This window comes from Myotis daubentonii, chromosome 5 (genome assembly GCF_963259705.1).
Source record: "Myotis daubentonii chromosome 5, mMyoDau2.1, whole genome shotgun sequence".
NCBI lineage: Eukaryota > Metazoa > Chordata > Mammalia > Chiroptera > Vespertilionidae > Myotis > Myotis daubentonii.
Window position 1 is genome coordinate 109096291 of NC_081844.1, and position 16211 is coordinate 109112501.

General features: G+C 44.3%; 1 protein-coding gene across 8 annotated transcripts in view; it reads left to right on the plus strand.

The window, feature by feature from the left end:
- The window catches only part of RNF216 (ring finger protein 216), a 119264-nt gene that overhangs the window by 34398 nt on the left and 68655 nt on the right, over positions 1–16211 (plus strand). For 7 of the 8 annotated variants that reach the window (XM_059699354.1, XM_059699351.1, XM_059699359.1 and 4 more), the window contains 5 exons: positions 146–285; positions 1565–1615; positions 3279–3416; positions 5548–5696; positions 6206–6284. In XM_059699354.1, the coding sequence (XP_059555337.1) occupies positions 146–285; positions 1565–1615; positions 3279–3416; positions 5548–5696; positions 6206–6284 (557 nt within the window). The remainder of the gene's footprint in view (positions 1–145; positions 286–1564; positions 1616–3278; positions 3417–5547; positions 5697–6205; positions 6285–16211) is intronic. The other variant, XM_059699353.1, reaches the window with a different exon arrangement.

The window sequence follows — 16211 nt, forward strand, 5'->3', positions numbered from 1 at the left end:
TTCCCCAAATGGTGGCGCGTGCAGGAGAGGAACGAAACGTACTTCTAGAAAGTAGGTGGGGCCCAGGCCACAGAAGACCAGAATGGCTGGCCTGTATTCCTAGCAAACAGTTGTCTGCATGATTTTGCATTGTCGTATCTTGTAGGTGACATAAAAATAGAAAAAAGGATGTTCTTTCTGGAAAATAAGCGGCGGCATTGTAGGTCCTATGACCGGCGTTCCCTCCATCCAGCTGTGCAGCAAGAGCAGGAGTTCTATGAACAGAAAGTCAAAGAGATGGCAGAGGTAGGAAGATGTGCATGGAGTGTGTTTCTGGGATTCTGGTTTGCTTTTAGGGCTAGCATAAAACTGTCTTTAAGATTTGCCTTTCTTTTGTGTGATTGATGTGAATAAATTAAGTTTCTAAAAGGAAAACAGTTTTGTAATACTGAAGTTCTCAGCTTCATGACTCAGATTTATGGCACAGAATTTAATTGGAGCTTAGCACACACTGTGTTTGACCCCTCAGTCCCTAATGGTGGAGAAAAACCAGAGAAAGATGCCATTGAGCTCTTTAATTCTTCCAAATCTCCATCAGATGCCAGCCAACCAGATTATGTGTCTTGGTTGTTTAATACTTATTGTCCAGACCAGCAGCTCTGAAAGTATGACCCATGGATCCCCCTGACTTCCCCAAGGCTCTTGTTTTAATAATTGATTTTTTTTTGAGAGAGAGAGAGAGAGAGAGAGAGAGAGAGAGAGAGAGAGAGAGAGAGAAGGGGGGAAGAAACATGGATTGGCTGCCTCCAGCATGCACCCTGACCAGGGATCGAACCTAGAACCTGGGAATGTGCCCTGACCGGGAATCAAACCGGCAACCTCTTGGCACACGGGACAGTGCTCAATCCATTGAGCCACAACAGCCAGAGCCCCAAGACTCTTTAGGGGTCTGCAAGGTCAGATCTCTTGTGGTAATAAGACATTATTTACCTTTTCACCGTGTTGAATTTATACTAATAAAACAAAAGCAATGGTGCCTTAGCATGAGTCAAGCCAGTGGTACCAAATTATAGTCATCATTTTCTTCAACATGCACACATTTTTTCAAAAAGGCTATGTCACCTAATGACAGGTGGACAGGTAGCTCTGTGACAGATGGATCAAGACGACTTCTCAAAAATTCTAATTTCTGCTTGAGATTGAGAATTTTATCATTGGTCACAAATAATCACTTCATTCCCTTTGAGAAAATGTTTGCCAAATACCTAATTTTGCATTATCACAGTTTTTCTGTCAATCATTTTAAAGTGCCTAATTCAGCAGCTTGCCATTCAGTGGCACAAGGGCTTCGCTTGAGGCGACCATAGGGTGCAGCAAAAGCACTTTGCACATTTTTGCCACTTTGTCAGAGTATTGGAAAACGTTTTTGGGGGGTCAAAATGTGATAAATTTTAAACTGGTAAACCATGTAACTGAAAAGATGACTATTACTAATAGCTCTTTTATGTCTATGGCAATGAATTCTAAATGGTTTGTGGCATCTTTACTAAATTTGTATCTGCATGTCTGGAATTTTGTTCCTCAGCATGAAGACTTTTTGCTTGCTCTGCAGATGAATGAAGAACAGTATCAAAAGGTATTTTGAAAACTCAATGCATTTATTCTGGTATTTTTAATGGGCTGTTTTCTCTTATCACATGTCCTCAGCATTTTGATGGCACATTGGCTCCCGGATAATCTCCTGTTGATCTGCTGAGTTTGTACCATGTTATAGTCGGACACTTGAAACATTATTGTTGCTCTTAATACCAGACTGGATGAGAATTGAAGGGAAGATGATGGAAGTGTTCCTGTTAAGGAACACCGCCTAGAAGCCGTTGGAATGAACTCTTAGAGGAAAATTTAGAATCAAGTAATGCTTAGAGTTAGAGGCAGAGATCTGTATGACCTGAGGGCCAGGTGGCTTTTGTACTCTTCACTGCTCCTCACATAGCGGCCTTTTCTTATAATACATGGTAGGAATTGTGATTGCTGCCGTAGTTAGCTTTGGTGGTTCCTTAAGATAAAGTTTGGGTTGAGATGTGATCTTCTAACACAGTGGTCGGCAAACTCATTAGTCAATAGAGCCAAATATCAACAGTACAACGATTGAAATTTCTTTTGAGAGCCAAATTTTTTAAACTTAAACTATATAGGTAGGTACATTGTTATTAACTTAATTAGGGTACTCCTAAGGAAGAGCCACACTCAAGGGGCCAAAGAGCTGCATGTGGCTCGCGAGCCGCACTTTGCCGACCACGGTTCTAACACAACTATCTTATAACAAGAAGAGAAAATCCAACTTTAAAAATATATATATTTTTAAAATTGATTTCAGAGAGCAAGGGAGAGGGAAGGAGCAATAGAAACATCACTGATTGGCTGCCTCCTGCACACCCCACACTGGGGACCGAACCCACAACCCGGGCATGTGCCCTGACCATGAATCGAACCTCCTGGCTCATAGGTTGACACTCAACCAATAAGCCACAGCAGCCAGGCGAGAAAATCCAACTTTTGAAGCTTTTTAGCTAATATCGGTCGTGCCACTTGTCCCTGACTCTTATAATCCTATTAGCAATATAATGTGATTGCAGAGGGTATAGTTCTGCTAGCACCTTAGAATTCATGAATATGATAACGTTAAACAAAGGACGACACAAAAAAAGTGAAAATCTCACTCTCTTTAACTATCTATAATAATAAAAGCATAATATGCTAATTAGACCGGACAGCCAAACGACCTTCCGGACAACCTTCTGGACGAAGCCATGGCGGCGGGGGCTGAGGCAGAGGTGGTTAGGGGTGATCAGGCGAGCAGTTAGGGGCAATCAGGCAGGCCGGCCAGTGGTTAGGGGTGATCAGACAGGCAGGCCAGTTCAGGCAGGCAGGCAAGTGGTTAGGGGTGATCAGGCAGGCAGGCAGGTGAGTGGTTAGGAACCAGCGGTTCCCGATTGCGAGAGGGATGTCCAACTGCTGGTTTAGGCCCTATCCTGGAATCAGGCCTACACTGGCAGTTGGACATCCCCCAAGGGGTCCTGGATTGTGAGAGGGCTTCTAGTGTATTAATATTTATGCTGAAAAAAAAGATGTACTGCCATCTCAAGCTACCTTTATACAGCAGAAAACAGCTCATGGTTGTTTTATGGCTTCTAGGGGTTGCTCTTTCCCTCTGGGTGCATGTGGGTGGGGGAATATGAAACCTGTTGTCCCTATACTTGAATGTGGGGAATTTCATGTGTGTTTGTGACGGCCTGCAGGATGGCCAGCTGATTGAGTGCCGCTGCTGCTATGGGGAATTTCCATTTGAGGAGCTGACTCAGTGTGCAGATGCTCACTTGTTCTGCAAAGAGTGTCTCATCAGATATGCCCAGGAGGCCGTCTTTGGATCTGGAAAGGTAAGAACTGTGGAATGCGCCCACAGATAAGAAACATTCACAGAGTCTGAGGAGACCACATGTATAGACAAGTGTAAATACCTGGTGGAAGTGCCTTTTCTGGAGGGAGGTGGGACGCTGCCAAGGCATATGAATGTCTGATTCCTAGACAGGCCCTGATACTTGTGATTGTGTTGGTTCTGAGCACAGCAGGTGTCTTTTCAGCTAGTGGAGTTCCTACATGCCATGGGAGGACCTGCTTCTTCCCTCATCCTGTTCATGAGAAAAATGAAGGCTGAGCCCCAGCCGGTTCGGCTCAGTGGCTAAAGCATCAGCCTGCAGACTGAAAGGTCCTAGGTTCAGTTCCGGTCTAGGGCACATGCCTGGGTTGTGGGCTCGATCCCCACTGTGAGGCGTGCAGAAGACAGCCGATCAATGATTCTCTCTCATCATTGATATTTCTATCTCTCTCCCTCTCCCTTCCTCTCTGAAATCAATAAAAAATATAAAAAGAAAAATGAAGGATGAAATAAAAAAGAGAATTTTGCAGCCTGTTTGAATATATGAGTGCAAATTAGTAATTTTAACTGATTTTTTTTTAAGGACTTTATAATTGTACTGGAGGCCCGGTGCAAGAAATTCGTGCACGTGTTGGGTCCCTAGGCCTGGCCAGCAATCAGGGCTGATCAGGGCTGATCAGGGCTGGTCGAGGCCTTCCTTCCCCCAGCTGCCGGCTGGGGCCTTCCTTTGTTCTGTGCCGGCCCCTGGTGGTCAGTGCACGTCATAGCAAGCAGTCAGACTCCTGGTCAGTCGAACTCCCAAGGGAATAATTTGCATATTAACCTTTTATTATATAGGATTAAAATTAGTAACTATTTTATACAAGACCACATTTCTCTTACTAGAGTCAGTTTCTCTTGACACTAGAACAGTAATACGGCAAGGAGTTTTGTTTTGCCTGGATGAATACTTTAAAACCAAAGTTGATTTTCCTAAACACCCAACCAATAATCAGATCACTCATCAATTATTCTAAAGTCAGTTATGGTTTAGTGAAGGACTGAGTAATAATAATGAGCAGAGGGGATGTGATTGGTGAAATAATGTCCCCAACCCCCAGAGATGTCCACCTCCTTATCCCCAGAACCTGTGCATATGCTACCTTCTATGGCAAAGGGAAATTGAGGTTGCTAATCGGAGCACCTCAAAATAGGGAGATTGTCCTGGATTATTCAGGTGGGCCCACTATCATTACAAGGGTTCTTAAAAATGGGCAAGAGCAGCAAAATTGGTCCAAGTGCTGTGGTGTGAGGGCTCAACCTGCTGTAAGTGGCTTTGAAGATGAAGTCCAGAGCCCTCTGGTCCAGCTGTTCCAGAGACTGTTCTTTCTCCTGGAAGAGTTTTAGTCACCTGACACCATCTGAAGGAGTAGGAACTGGGGGCTTTTCAAACAATCCTCCAGTTTTTCGTTTATATTCCTGTCGGTTCCCTCCCCTCCTACCACTCACATCTGCCTTCCAAGGTGTGTAGACATCCAGCCTTTGCAGAGGGAACCAGCTTGCTGCTCACGGGTATCACCTTTCAGACACTACGCTGTGACCTTCCCTCCCGTCTGCTAAGCCTTTTACCCTTCCTCATCCCCTTTCCATCGTGTTGCACTGTGGTTCGGGCTGATAGAGGTCTTTTGGGAAAATCAAATATGGACTTTGTGGGGGTTTTTTGTTTGTTTGTTTTAAATATATTTTATTGATTTTTTACAGAGAGGGAGAGGGAGAGGGATAGACAGTTAGAAACATCGATGAGAGAGAAACATCGATTCAGCTGCCTTTTGCACGCCCCCTCCTGGGAATGTGCCCGCAACCCAGGTACATGCTCTTGACCGGAATTAAACCTGGGACCCTTCAGTCCGCGGGCCGACGCTCTATCCGCTGAGCCAAACCGGTTAGGGCTGGGCTTTGTGTTTTTGTTTCATGGTTTCCTTGTTGTTTGGAGTATGGTTTCTCAGAAGACAGATTATAATCTCAGAACCTGTGTTCTTAATCATGATTTATTTGCTTAGATGCATGTAACTACTGAGGCTTTTCGTTTTTTGAAGCCTTGGTTAAATTTTCTTATTTTTTTCTCTCTTTACCTCCTGACCTCCTCATTCCAGTCAGAGCTTAGCTGCATGGAAGGCAGCTGCACATGTTCCTTCCCAACCAGCGAACTGGAGAAGGTGCTACCCCAGACCATCCTGTGTAAATACTATGAGCGGAAGGCCGAAGAAGAGGTCACTGCAGCCTATGCTGATGAGCTGGTCCGGTGAGTGTCAGAGTTGGGAAGTGTCGTCTGTCAACTCTTTCTCCACTAGGAAAGCTGCCTGAGCACTGTACTGTCATCAGGTGATGAAAATCCTGTAACAAAGCTATGACTTCCATTTTTTCTGTCATTTCTTGCTGAGCAATAAAAGAATAATTTTATTAATGGGAAAAAATCTGCACTTCGGATTTTTGCCTATATCCCTTGGCTTCTCTGGCTTATAGGCACTACATTGTACATGGGGCTGGAGGAAAGGTGACAGGTGTGAGGCGTTCTCCGAATCGTATGTTTATTGGATGGTTTGCACTGACTGAGGCAGGACGCAGAATGGTCCCTGCGTTTTCTGGTCAGGGCCAGCACAAAGGCAGGCCTCAGTCCATGTTTTAATGACAAGTAAGGAGTGAAAGGAGATGTGGCCGAGAGCTGAAAAGTCCGTCGTAGTTTGAACAGTTACATGGAGCCACATCAGGGTTTGCTATTCTGAGTGACATTCTTCTGCTGTCGGACTCCAGGTGCCCCTCCTGCAGCTTCCCTGCTCTGTTGGACAGTGACGTGAAGAGGTTCAGCTGTCCCAATCCTCGCTGCCGAAAGGTAGGGAGGCACATTTTTTTCTACATTTATATTTGAATTAAGGTATGAGCTACCCTAATGGCCCGCATATCTACTGGTTATCTGTGTGCTGACCTGTGAGAAGGGTTTGAGTGCTGTTTTGTGTGTGTGTGAAAGCAAATGAAAATCAGTACTTTGTGAATGGTGGTTGACATGGTTTCAGAGATGGTGGAATTGCAGTCACAGGGTTCTGGATCTCTGTTCTATGCCATCTTCCTGTATTGTAATGTGAGATGTGAAGAGGTTTGTGTTTCTTCCACAGAGCCAGCATTATTCTTGGTTTCTCTTTTCACCACCCTATTGTGCCGAAATAGTTTAATACTCTGCCATTTTCAAAGTCCTAACCTCACTTCTTTGATTAAAGAGCTGGGCATTGTGGTGGCATATTATCATGTCTGGTATATTCACTCAGCTGTTCTCATAAGAACTGATTGTGTTGGGTGAGACCAAAGCTATTCAGTCACCTCACTGTTGAAAATCTTCTCTTTATCCAGACTCTTATTCTGTGTACTAAGAATGTCTTAAAATTTGTGAGCTATCACTTAGAGTTGTTGTTGTTCTTGATTTTAATTAATTAATTAATTAACTTATTTATTTGTGTGTGTGTGTGTGTGTGTGTGTGTGTATACACACATATATATTTATTTATTTCAGAGAGGGAAGGAGAGGGGGAGAGAGATAGGAACCTCAATGATGAGATAGGATCATTGGTCGGCTGCCACCTGCATGCCCCACACCAGGGATTGAGCCTGCAACCCTGGGCATGTGCCATGACCAGGAATTGAACGTTGTTCATAGGTCGACGCTCAAACACAGCCACGCCTGGCTGTTTTTCTTGATTTTTAAAGAGACAGAGGGGGAGGGGGAGGGAGAAATATCAGTTTGTTATTCTACTTATTTATGGATTCATTGGTTGTTTCTTGTAAGTGCCCAGACCGGAGATCAAACCCACAACCTTGGCATATCAGGACAATATGCTAACCAACTGAGCTAGCCAGCCATTTCAATTCCCGGTCAGAGCATATGCCTGGGTTTTGGGCTCGATCCCCAGTAGGGGACCTGCAGGAGGCAGCTGACCATGATGTTTCTTTTCTCTCATCGATGTTTCTATCTCTCTATCCCTCTCCCTTCCTCTCTCTTAAAAAAACAAAATCAATAAAAACATTTTTATAAACAAAAACAGATTTTGAAAAGAATTTGCACTTCCATATTCATTGCAGCATTATTCACAATAAGCAAGATAATGGAAACAGTCTAAATGTCTATCAGTGAATGAATGGATAAAGAAAATGTAGTCTATCCATACAGTGGAATATTATTCAGCATTTAAAAAAGAAGGAAATTCTGACACATACAACAACATGGATGAACTTTGAATACATTATGCTGAGATAAGCCAGTCACAAAAAGACAAATACTGTATGATTCCACTTTCAGGTTGTATCTAAAGTAGTCACTCATAGAAGCAGAAAGTAGCAAGTGGTTGCTAGGAGCTGGGGGAGGGGGAAATAGTTTTCATGCAGTGGGTGTGGAATGTTAGTTATGCAAGATTTGAAAGTTCCAAAGATCTTGCCTGGCCAGCGTGGCTCAGTGGTTGAGCATTGACCTATGAACCAGGAGTTCACAGTTCGATTCCAGGTCATGATATATGCCTGGGTTTCAGGCTCAATCCCCAGTGTGGGGGGTGCAGGAGGCAGCTGATCAATAATTCTCTCTCGTCGTTGATGTTTCTATCTCTCTCTCCCTCTCCTTTCCTCTGAAATCAATAAAAATATATTTTAAAAAATATCTGTATAACTATGTTCATATAGTTAACAATACTTAACTGTGCACTTAAAAAAATGTATTAATAGGGTGGATTTTATGTTATTTGTCTTTTACCACAATTTTAAGAAAAAGGAGCATATAGTTCACTGTCTCTTTTCCTTCTGCCAGGATAGACTTGTAGAAATGTCTTTGTTTTGAGTTTTGAGTTTGTTCCCAACAGCATCACCTGGTACATTCTGAGTAATGCAGATGATGAGAACCAACACTAATGCGGTGTGTGGGGGGGTGGTGGTTGTGGAGAAAAGGAGCAGATTTGATTTGATTTGAAAAGTAAGAGGGAGACAGGGTTAGAAAGAAATATTCTGACTGGGGGGTGGGGAGAAGTCCAGATGAGTCCCCGCTCTGGTTTGGGCTACTAAGTGGATGATGGCGCTGTTCACTCAAAATTGGAAATAGAATAGAAATAAAGATCCCAGGAGAGAAGATCAATTCTGTTTTGGACATGTTGCGTTTTGAGGGTATGCATATGTTTTCCAATGGCTGGTACATAGTAGGTGCTCTATTATTTGATAAGTGTTAGGTCGCTGAAGGAGGAACACACGTGGCCAGAGTGGTGAGGGATCATCCACACACCAGGTGGCTGAGCCTGGATGGCTCCAGCACCCAGTGATGGGGTCAGTGGCTTTTAAAGGCCTTTTGGCGGGCTTTTTCTGGGCGGAGACTTCTTTATGCTTAACCGGAGGGGAGGTCATGGAATGTGGTCACTACAAGTGAAATGTAGTCTCTGCAAAGGGAATGTCCTTAGTGAAATGACCTGAGAAGCCAGTTGCCAGTTCCCAGGGGAGGGGTAGTAAGTGACTAGGCTCAGGAACACAGGAGGAGAGACCAAGGCTGGGGAAGATTGTGCAGTTTGGAGTAAAAAGCATTGAAAGGGGGCAGACAGAGAGGACTAGGAAGCAGCGGGGATGGAGCTGGGGCCAGCTAGGAATTAGAGAACAGCTGGTAGCATTTTAATTAGAATCTTATCAAATGTATAGATGAGTTTAGGGAAATTATTACCTTAAAAATATTGAGTCTTGCTATCTAAGTTTAAAGTATGTCTTTACATTTATTCAAATATTATGTTTCTCAGTTATGTTTTACATCATTAAGGCGTTGTCCATTACAGTATGCTTCAGAATGTGACCCTTGCCTGTGGATAATACCGTTCACACTCTAGACTTGTTTTCTACTGTTAGGGGAAGGTCTTCTAGCGTATGGCCCCCCGTAGAAAATAAAGTGAAAATCATGTCTTATGGGAACCTGAGGCAGTGACAGCAGGTTGCAGAGAAGTTTCCACCCTGTCCTTTGAATGGAGAGCTTGCATTTACAACCGAGGTCCATCCTTACTATGAGTTATGGAAAGAGTGGCCACTAGGTGGCACTGATGCTCCGTGAGGAAAGGTTTTTCTCTTGGGCATTTTAAAATGTGTGTGTCAGTAAAACATTGTCTTGTAAGCAGCATGTACAGAATTCTTTTAGGCTTAATACCAAAGCAAACCACTGCATGCATTCAGAATGTAATGTCCGAGATGTCGTGTTGTTCAGCCAGACTCTCCTTATGACAGCCTTTCTCTCAGTTACGTGGCTAAACCAACCGTTCATCCTGAACTAATTTTGGTCCATGTGAGACTAAGGGCATCAGCTTCCTCACTGTAGTGATTTTGCCAGTAATCTAAACTCCAGTTCGATTTCCAGGAACTTGTCACTCTGAGATGAGGCGTTTATATTAATACAGTCTCTGGAGGAGGGCTCAAGTGCCTGCAATCATTCCCCGGAAATTCCTCAAAAATAAGACACTATCCCTGATGAAACGAGGAAAGAGTCTTTGTGTCACTGATGTTTTGGAATTCTATGTCACAGCCCTCAGTGCCCACCCGCCCTGTTTTTTCTGATAAAGGATTCATCAGTTTTTTTTCAGCATGTTGCTCTTAGGAATGTGTTGGGTGTGGGAATGCAGTGTTGGAGAAAAGGAAATTTGAAAGCAATGCTTCTGGAATATTTATTCTTAGGGTCAGAAATCTCCTTGTTGAGTCTTTTCTATTTTTCCAGAACCATAACTTTGCTTCATAAGAAAGTAGAGCTTTCCAGAAAGGTAGCCAGGGCCACCAGGTGGAAGTTTAAGAGTACTCCTGAGGCAAGGCAAGGGCTGAAGAAAAGAGGCCATCAGGTGGTGAGACTTGAATGAGAGTAACTGAAGAACACTGAGTTCCGTGTCTTGTAGGGGAGCCTGAGAAAGTGAAGGTGTAACCCAGGGGTCCTCAAACTTTTTAAACAGGGCGCCAGTTCACTGTCCCTCAGACCGTTGGAGGGCTGGACTATAGTTTAAAAAAAAACTATGAACAAATTCCTGTGCACACTGCACATATCTTATTTTGAAGTAAAAAAACAAAACAGGAACAAATACAGTATTTGTATTTGCATGTGGCCCGCGGGCCGTAGTTTGAGGACCCCTGGTGTAACCACTCATCTCTTCCAGGTGTCACTTATATTTGGTTTTAATGTATCTTTCTCACCCGCCAACTCTCTTCCCTGCTCATCTTTTCACACCCTTTCCAGGCCCCTTCCTATCCTATGTAGCTTTCAGTGTTATTGATGCCACAGAAATGAAATCTAACTGAAATTCACATCTGCAGTGAACCAGTGTGTTGCTTTATAAAACCAGGCATCTGCAGCCCCTCCAGTAGATGGACGCCTGCGTGAAAAGAATGTAAATGAGGCGGGACCAGCTGTGACTGTGGACGGCTGGCACTGGTTAGCAGCACTGTGATTTGAGGCCCAGCCAGTCAGCTGACTCCTGTGCAGAGCACAGGACTTGACATTGATCTAGATACGAATGAATCTGGATCCTCTTGTTCCGCTGTCAGGGAAGACCTTTATTCAGGAAGTAACGTTGACAAGAACTAAATGTCTAGGTAACAAAGAGAGTTTTAAGTCCCCAACGGAGCACTCATTTATTTGCTGGTGTGGAAGTCCATGGTACGCAATGCAAGTCCACAAAAGAAGTGCGGGAGGGGTCCTTCTCTGACCTTCAGCCTGCCCTGTTTCTCTCCTGCTCGGAGGTGCTTCCTTCAGAGCGTGAGGGTTTGGGCTGAATAGCTTAAGACCTCAGGCCGCAGTGATATTCATGAGTGCCTTGCAGAGCCCTTCCCTGTGAAGTGGACACTGAAGTGTGACATCAGGTGATGGTAAACTGGGGGGCTAAAACCCGAAGGGAGACCTCTCTACCCCAATGTAATTCCAGAGTGGATCCCAAACCCCATCCCAGTGAGCCACCCTCCCATCAAGCACTGAGTAGAGCTGGCATCAGAGCAGTGAGGTTTCAGTATTTTTGTCAGTTTCCATTCTTTAAAATTCCCCACAGCAAACAGCATAGTGAATCTGTTCATCACAGGCCTCCTGGGTTCTGGAGAGATTTGGGCTGATAATCACACATGCTCCCTTACTTGACGTTTCACATCAAGCACTGTGATGAGAGAACCTGGTTCTTCCAGTGGGTAAAAGCAACAAACACAAATACTGCTTACCTCTCTCCCCACCCTACCTTTCCAATAAAAGCCAAATAAATACCTTATCTGCTGCTGTTTGCAGTGCTTATTTTAAAAGGGAAAGGTGAAACTGTACATCTGTTAAACTAAAACGCCAATCTGGAAGGCAGCTATGCTCACCACTATACCACCAACGCCAACAAAAACGCCAATCTGGATAAAACATTTGTTTTTGTTTCTGATCAGCCCTACAGAAATAGTTTTTATTCCTATATTTCATACTCTTTATCCCTTGATTTGGGCATTGAGTGGTGAAAATAGCTGCCTCTCCCTCCGGGCCGGCCTTGGAAGAGGCAAGGGGACTGAAGTGAGGGCTCAGGCGGCACCGCCATGCCTGACCCTCCTGAGGGCTGGCGCAGCCCTCAGATTCCTGCCCTTCAAACTCTCAAAGGTTGACTGCTGCCTCTCGGCCAGGTGGTGCAGTGCACCTGCCGGTGAGGCATCTGGCAGGCTGAGCTGCCAGTGTGGGCTCATTCCCCGACCCCCAGGAAATGGGCATTGTTCTGCCTTGCCCCCAGTGAAGAAAAGATGGTTAAAATGTTGCCACCTTCCCAGAGACAAATCAGAATTTCCTATTCAGTTCAGAATGAAGAGGCTTTGAGTTTCTCCTCTGTCAGCATTGCTTAGGAAAAGTCCTTTTGCTGTTCTTGATTAGTGAGTTCTCTGTTTTGCGAGTTCTTTTGAAGACAGTATGTGAGAAATATTTATTGATGGGCTACTCGCTACTCTGGGTCCGGCACTGTGCTAGAATAGTAGAGAAATCATGGCTCTCACTAACATTGCAGCTAAGGAGACAGTCTTGCCCAGTAATGAAGACAGGGATTTTGACATTAAAACTGCTCATGCTTTAATTCCAGTGCTTCCACTTCTTGGCTTTGTGACCTAGGGTCATCTCCCTGAGCCACACTTTCTGTCTGTAAAATGAAGACAGTTGTACCTCCATCGTAGAGCTTTGGTGGAAAGTAAATGGCATGTCAGTTGTATCTCAGTAAAGCTGGCGGGGGGTGGAGTTGAGGCACAAGGTGGGTAAGCTTACTCCAGTGCCTGGCACTGCCTCACTCAGGAAACAGGCGGAGACTGATGCTGACAGGTGTGCAGGTGCGTGCTGGTTCAGGTGAGGACAGGAATTCTTAGAAGGAGGGACTTCTCCCAAGTTTGTCAAATCTACCATAAGAGCATGGAGTTCCCCTAAAGTAGGCAGACGGGGGACCAAAAGATGACTCCTCAGTTACCTTCGTTTTTCAAATCATGTACAGTCATGTGCTGCTTAAAGATGGGGACAGGTTCTAAGAAATGTGTCTTCAGGCAATTTCATCGTGCAAGCATCACACCTAGATGGTACTGCCTACCTCACACTTAGGCTATGTGATGTAACCTACTGCTCCCAGCCCACAAACCTGTACCGCAGGTTACTATGCAAAATCACAAAGTCCACTCTAAAATAATGATTAAAGGTATAGTATAGACCTGGCTGGTCTGGCTTGGGTGAGTGTCAGCCCCTGCCCTGAAAGATTGCTAGTTCAGTTTGGTTCGCTTCTGGGTCAGGGCACATGCCCGGGTTGGCAGGCTCAGTCCCCAGTAGGTGGTTGTGCACAAGGAAGCCGATGGATGTTTCACTCTCACATCAATGTTTCTCTCTCTTCCTCTCCCTTTCTCTCTAAAAATGAATTTTTAAATCTTTTTTTTTTCAAGTATAGTAAATACATAAACCAGTAACATACTTGTTTATTATCAAGTATGTACTGTATGTAACTGTATGTGCTACACTTTTATATGACTGGCAGTACATTAGATTTGTTTTTCCATTATAATCTTAGGGACCACCATCGTATATGGTTGGTGACCAAAATGTTATGTGGCACATGAATGTATTTTAAAAAAACCTCATTTCTGCCTGGCCAGTGTGGCTCAGTGATTGTGAACCAGGAGGTCATGGTTGGATTCCCAGTTGGGACACATGCCTGGGTTGCGGGCTCGATCCCCAGTGTGGGGGCGTACAGGAGGCAGCTGATTAATGATTCTCTCTCACCATTGATGTTCCTATCTCTCCTTCCTCCCTCTCTGAAATCAATAAAAATATATATATTTTTAAAAACTCATTTCTACCAGCATGTTATAATGTAAAGGAGATTTTTTTGCTAGTGAATTTGTTCTGTAAGAAATTGTTGCTCCCACTGCAGCCCACATTGTTCAAGTTCAGAGAGGGACCTTGTGCTACCCTGTGGAGAGCTGTCCTAAAGACGGCTGCCTGTGGGTTTGCCCTCCAAAGTCTCAATGGCCTAGTTTACAACACTTCTTTGCCCCCTCCTCTCTGGGTTTTCATTGATTTTTTTTTTTTAATCTCTATCCAAAAGTATTGGTATCCCAAGGAATGCTATTCAAAGAGATGAATGTAGAAAGGGCCTAGGAACAAAAACGATAGTACATTTTGCTGTAGATCTCAGAATTAGTTGCAAAATGAAGATTAAAAACCCATGATTTGTCTTAACGACTCATTGGTAATATTTTTTGTCTTCTTGGGAGGGCACTAACCTTTGAGGCCTGATCACGCCACCCACCTCCAGTGCAGCAGGCAGGCCTGAAGTTCGGAGCTGTCACCATTTACTACTGTCCTTGTAGAAAAATAAACATGTCACTTGATTAAAGTAGAAGTCTGACCATGTTCCATGGTTTTTGTGGCCACAATATATCAGTCTCATCACAGCCTAACCCTGTTCACAAACTGTAAAGGATCATAAATAAGCTTTGAGTGCCTCCACTTCTGGAAACCACACATTACTTGTTTAGTGCTTTTATATGTTTTGCTAAAATAACTTAATGTCATTTTTCTGTGCCTGTGGCCTCATCAAAGGAGAAGTGCATTTTGATTTAAAGTCTTTAGAAATCTCACGTTAAAAAACCTCAAGAATTGGTATCTACAAAATATCTTTTTATAGTCATTTGCCTCCTTTCTGTCTTTACCCTAATTGCATGTTAGCAGGTGTCAGCATCTTAATTTTCTCAGTGATTCTCATTGCGATGTCCTTGAAGGAGTGTGTGTGTGCATATATTTTGGAGCACAGAGCAAGTGCTCCCTCTTTGCATTCTCAGCACAGAGCACTGCAGGGCTTCCAGCCTTCCAGGGAGAAGAGAAGCTGTTGCTATGGTGATGACAGAAGCATGAAAACACCCTCTATCCCCGTGGGTGCCTATGTCAGGGAGGAAGAATGTGGGCAAGGGAAGCCGTAGCAAAGAGGAATGAATGTTCAGAGACCATTGAGCAGAGTCAGAGTGAAGCCTAGGCTACCGCTGCCGCTGCGGGATTTTTCATGTTCGCTGTTGAATTCAAGGTCATCTTCTGATTGCCGTGTGGTGGCTGAGAAACGTAAACAGCCTTTTCCTCCTCAGTGGCCTCCCCGCAAGCACACAGAGAATGAGAAAGGCCTCTGTCACCTTCCCAGTCCCCATCAGTCACATAACCGTCTCCCAGGTCACAGTTAGAAAAGCATGCCTCAGTCTGTGTGGCCAGCGTACTGTTCTAAGTGTGATCAACCTCCCAGACCCACTGTCGTTCATGTAACTGACTAAGGAGCCAGCCCTGCCATCTCTCTTGTTTTTTAAAATACCAGATATGTTTTTATTGACTTCAGAGAGAGGGAGGGAGAGGGAGAGATAGAAAGAAACATTGATCAGCTGCCTCCTGCATGCCCCCTTACTGGGGATTGAGCCTGCAACCCAGGCATGTGCCCTGACTGGGAATCAAACCAGCAATCTCTTGGTGCGTGGGACAATGCTCAATCCATTGAGCCACACCAGCCTGGCCCTGCCAATTCTTTGGAAACTAAATGGCAGCCACGTCCTCTCTGTTTGCACTATGTGCTAATGTCCATTGAGAAGACAGTCTCGGAATCACTTTGGTAACTCAGAAGAGCAGTGCTGAGAAACTAAGTCCAGTCCTCTGAGGTCGGGGTGAGGCCCACAACCCAAAGCTACTGTGCTGTGCCGTTCTACCAGAAAGTCAGAGCAAATGCCACTGGGCTTTCACATCATAGTTAAAATAGGTGGGAGTTAAGTTACCTGCCAACAGAACCCTTAGCGAGTTTTAGGGGTTTTCTACTCCTTATCTGCTCAAAGTCACACAGTTAGCAGGCAATATCAGGAGTCAAATCCAGGGCTTCCTTCCTTACTATTATTTGTGTGTTTTCAGGTGTGATTTTGGTAGGATGGGTTGATTTTGAGTTCTTTTTTTATGGAGATATAACCTGAAATACTTACAACTGAAATGATTTGTGATCTGGGATTTGCTTCAAAATTATACTGGAGGGCCGGTGTGGCTCAGTGGTTGAATGTCGACCTATGAACCAGGAGGTCACAGTTTGGTTCCCGGTCAGGGCACATCCCTGGGTTGCAAGCTCCATCCCCAGTCTGGAGTGTTCAGGAGGCAGCCGATCAATGATTCTCTCTCATCATTGATGTTTCTATTGTTTTCTCCCTCTCCCTTTCTTTCTTAAATCAATAATCCTATCTAATAATAGAGAAACATGGTAATTAACTGTAACTTCGCTACCCTTCTCAT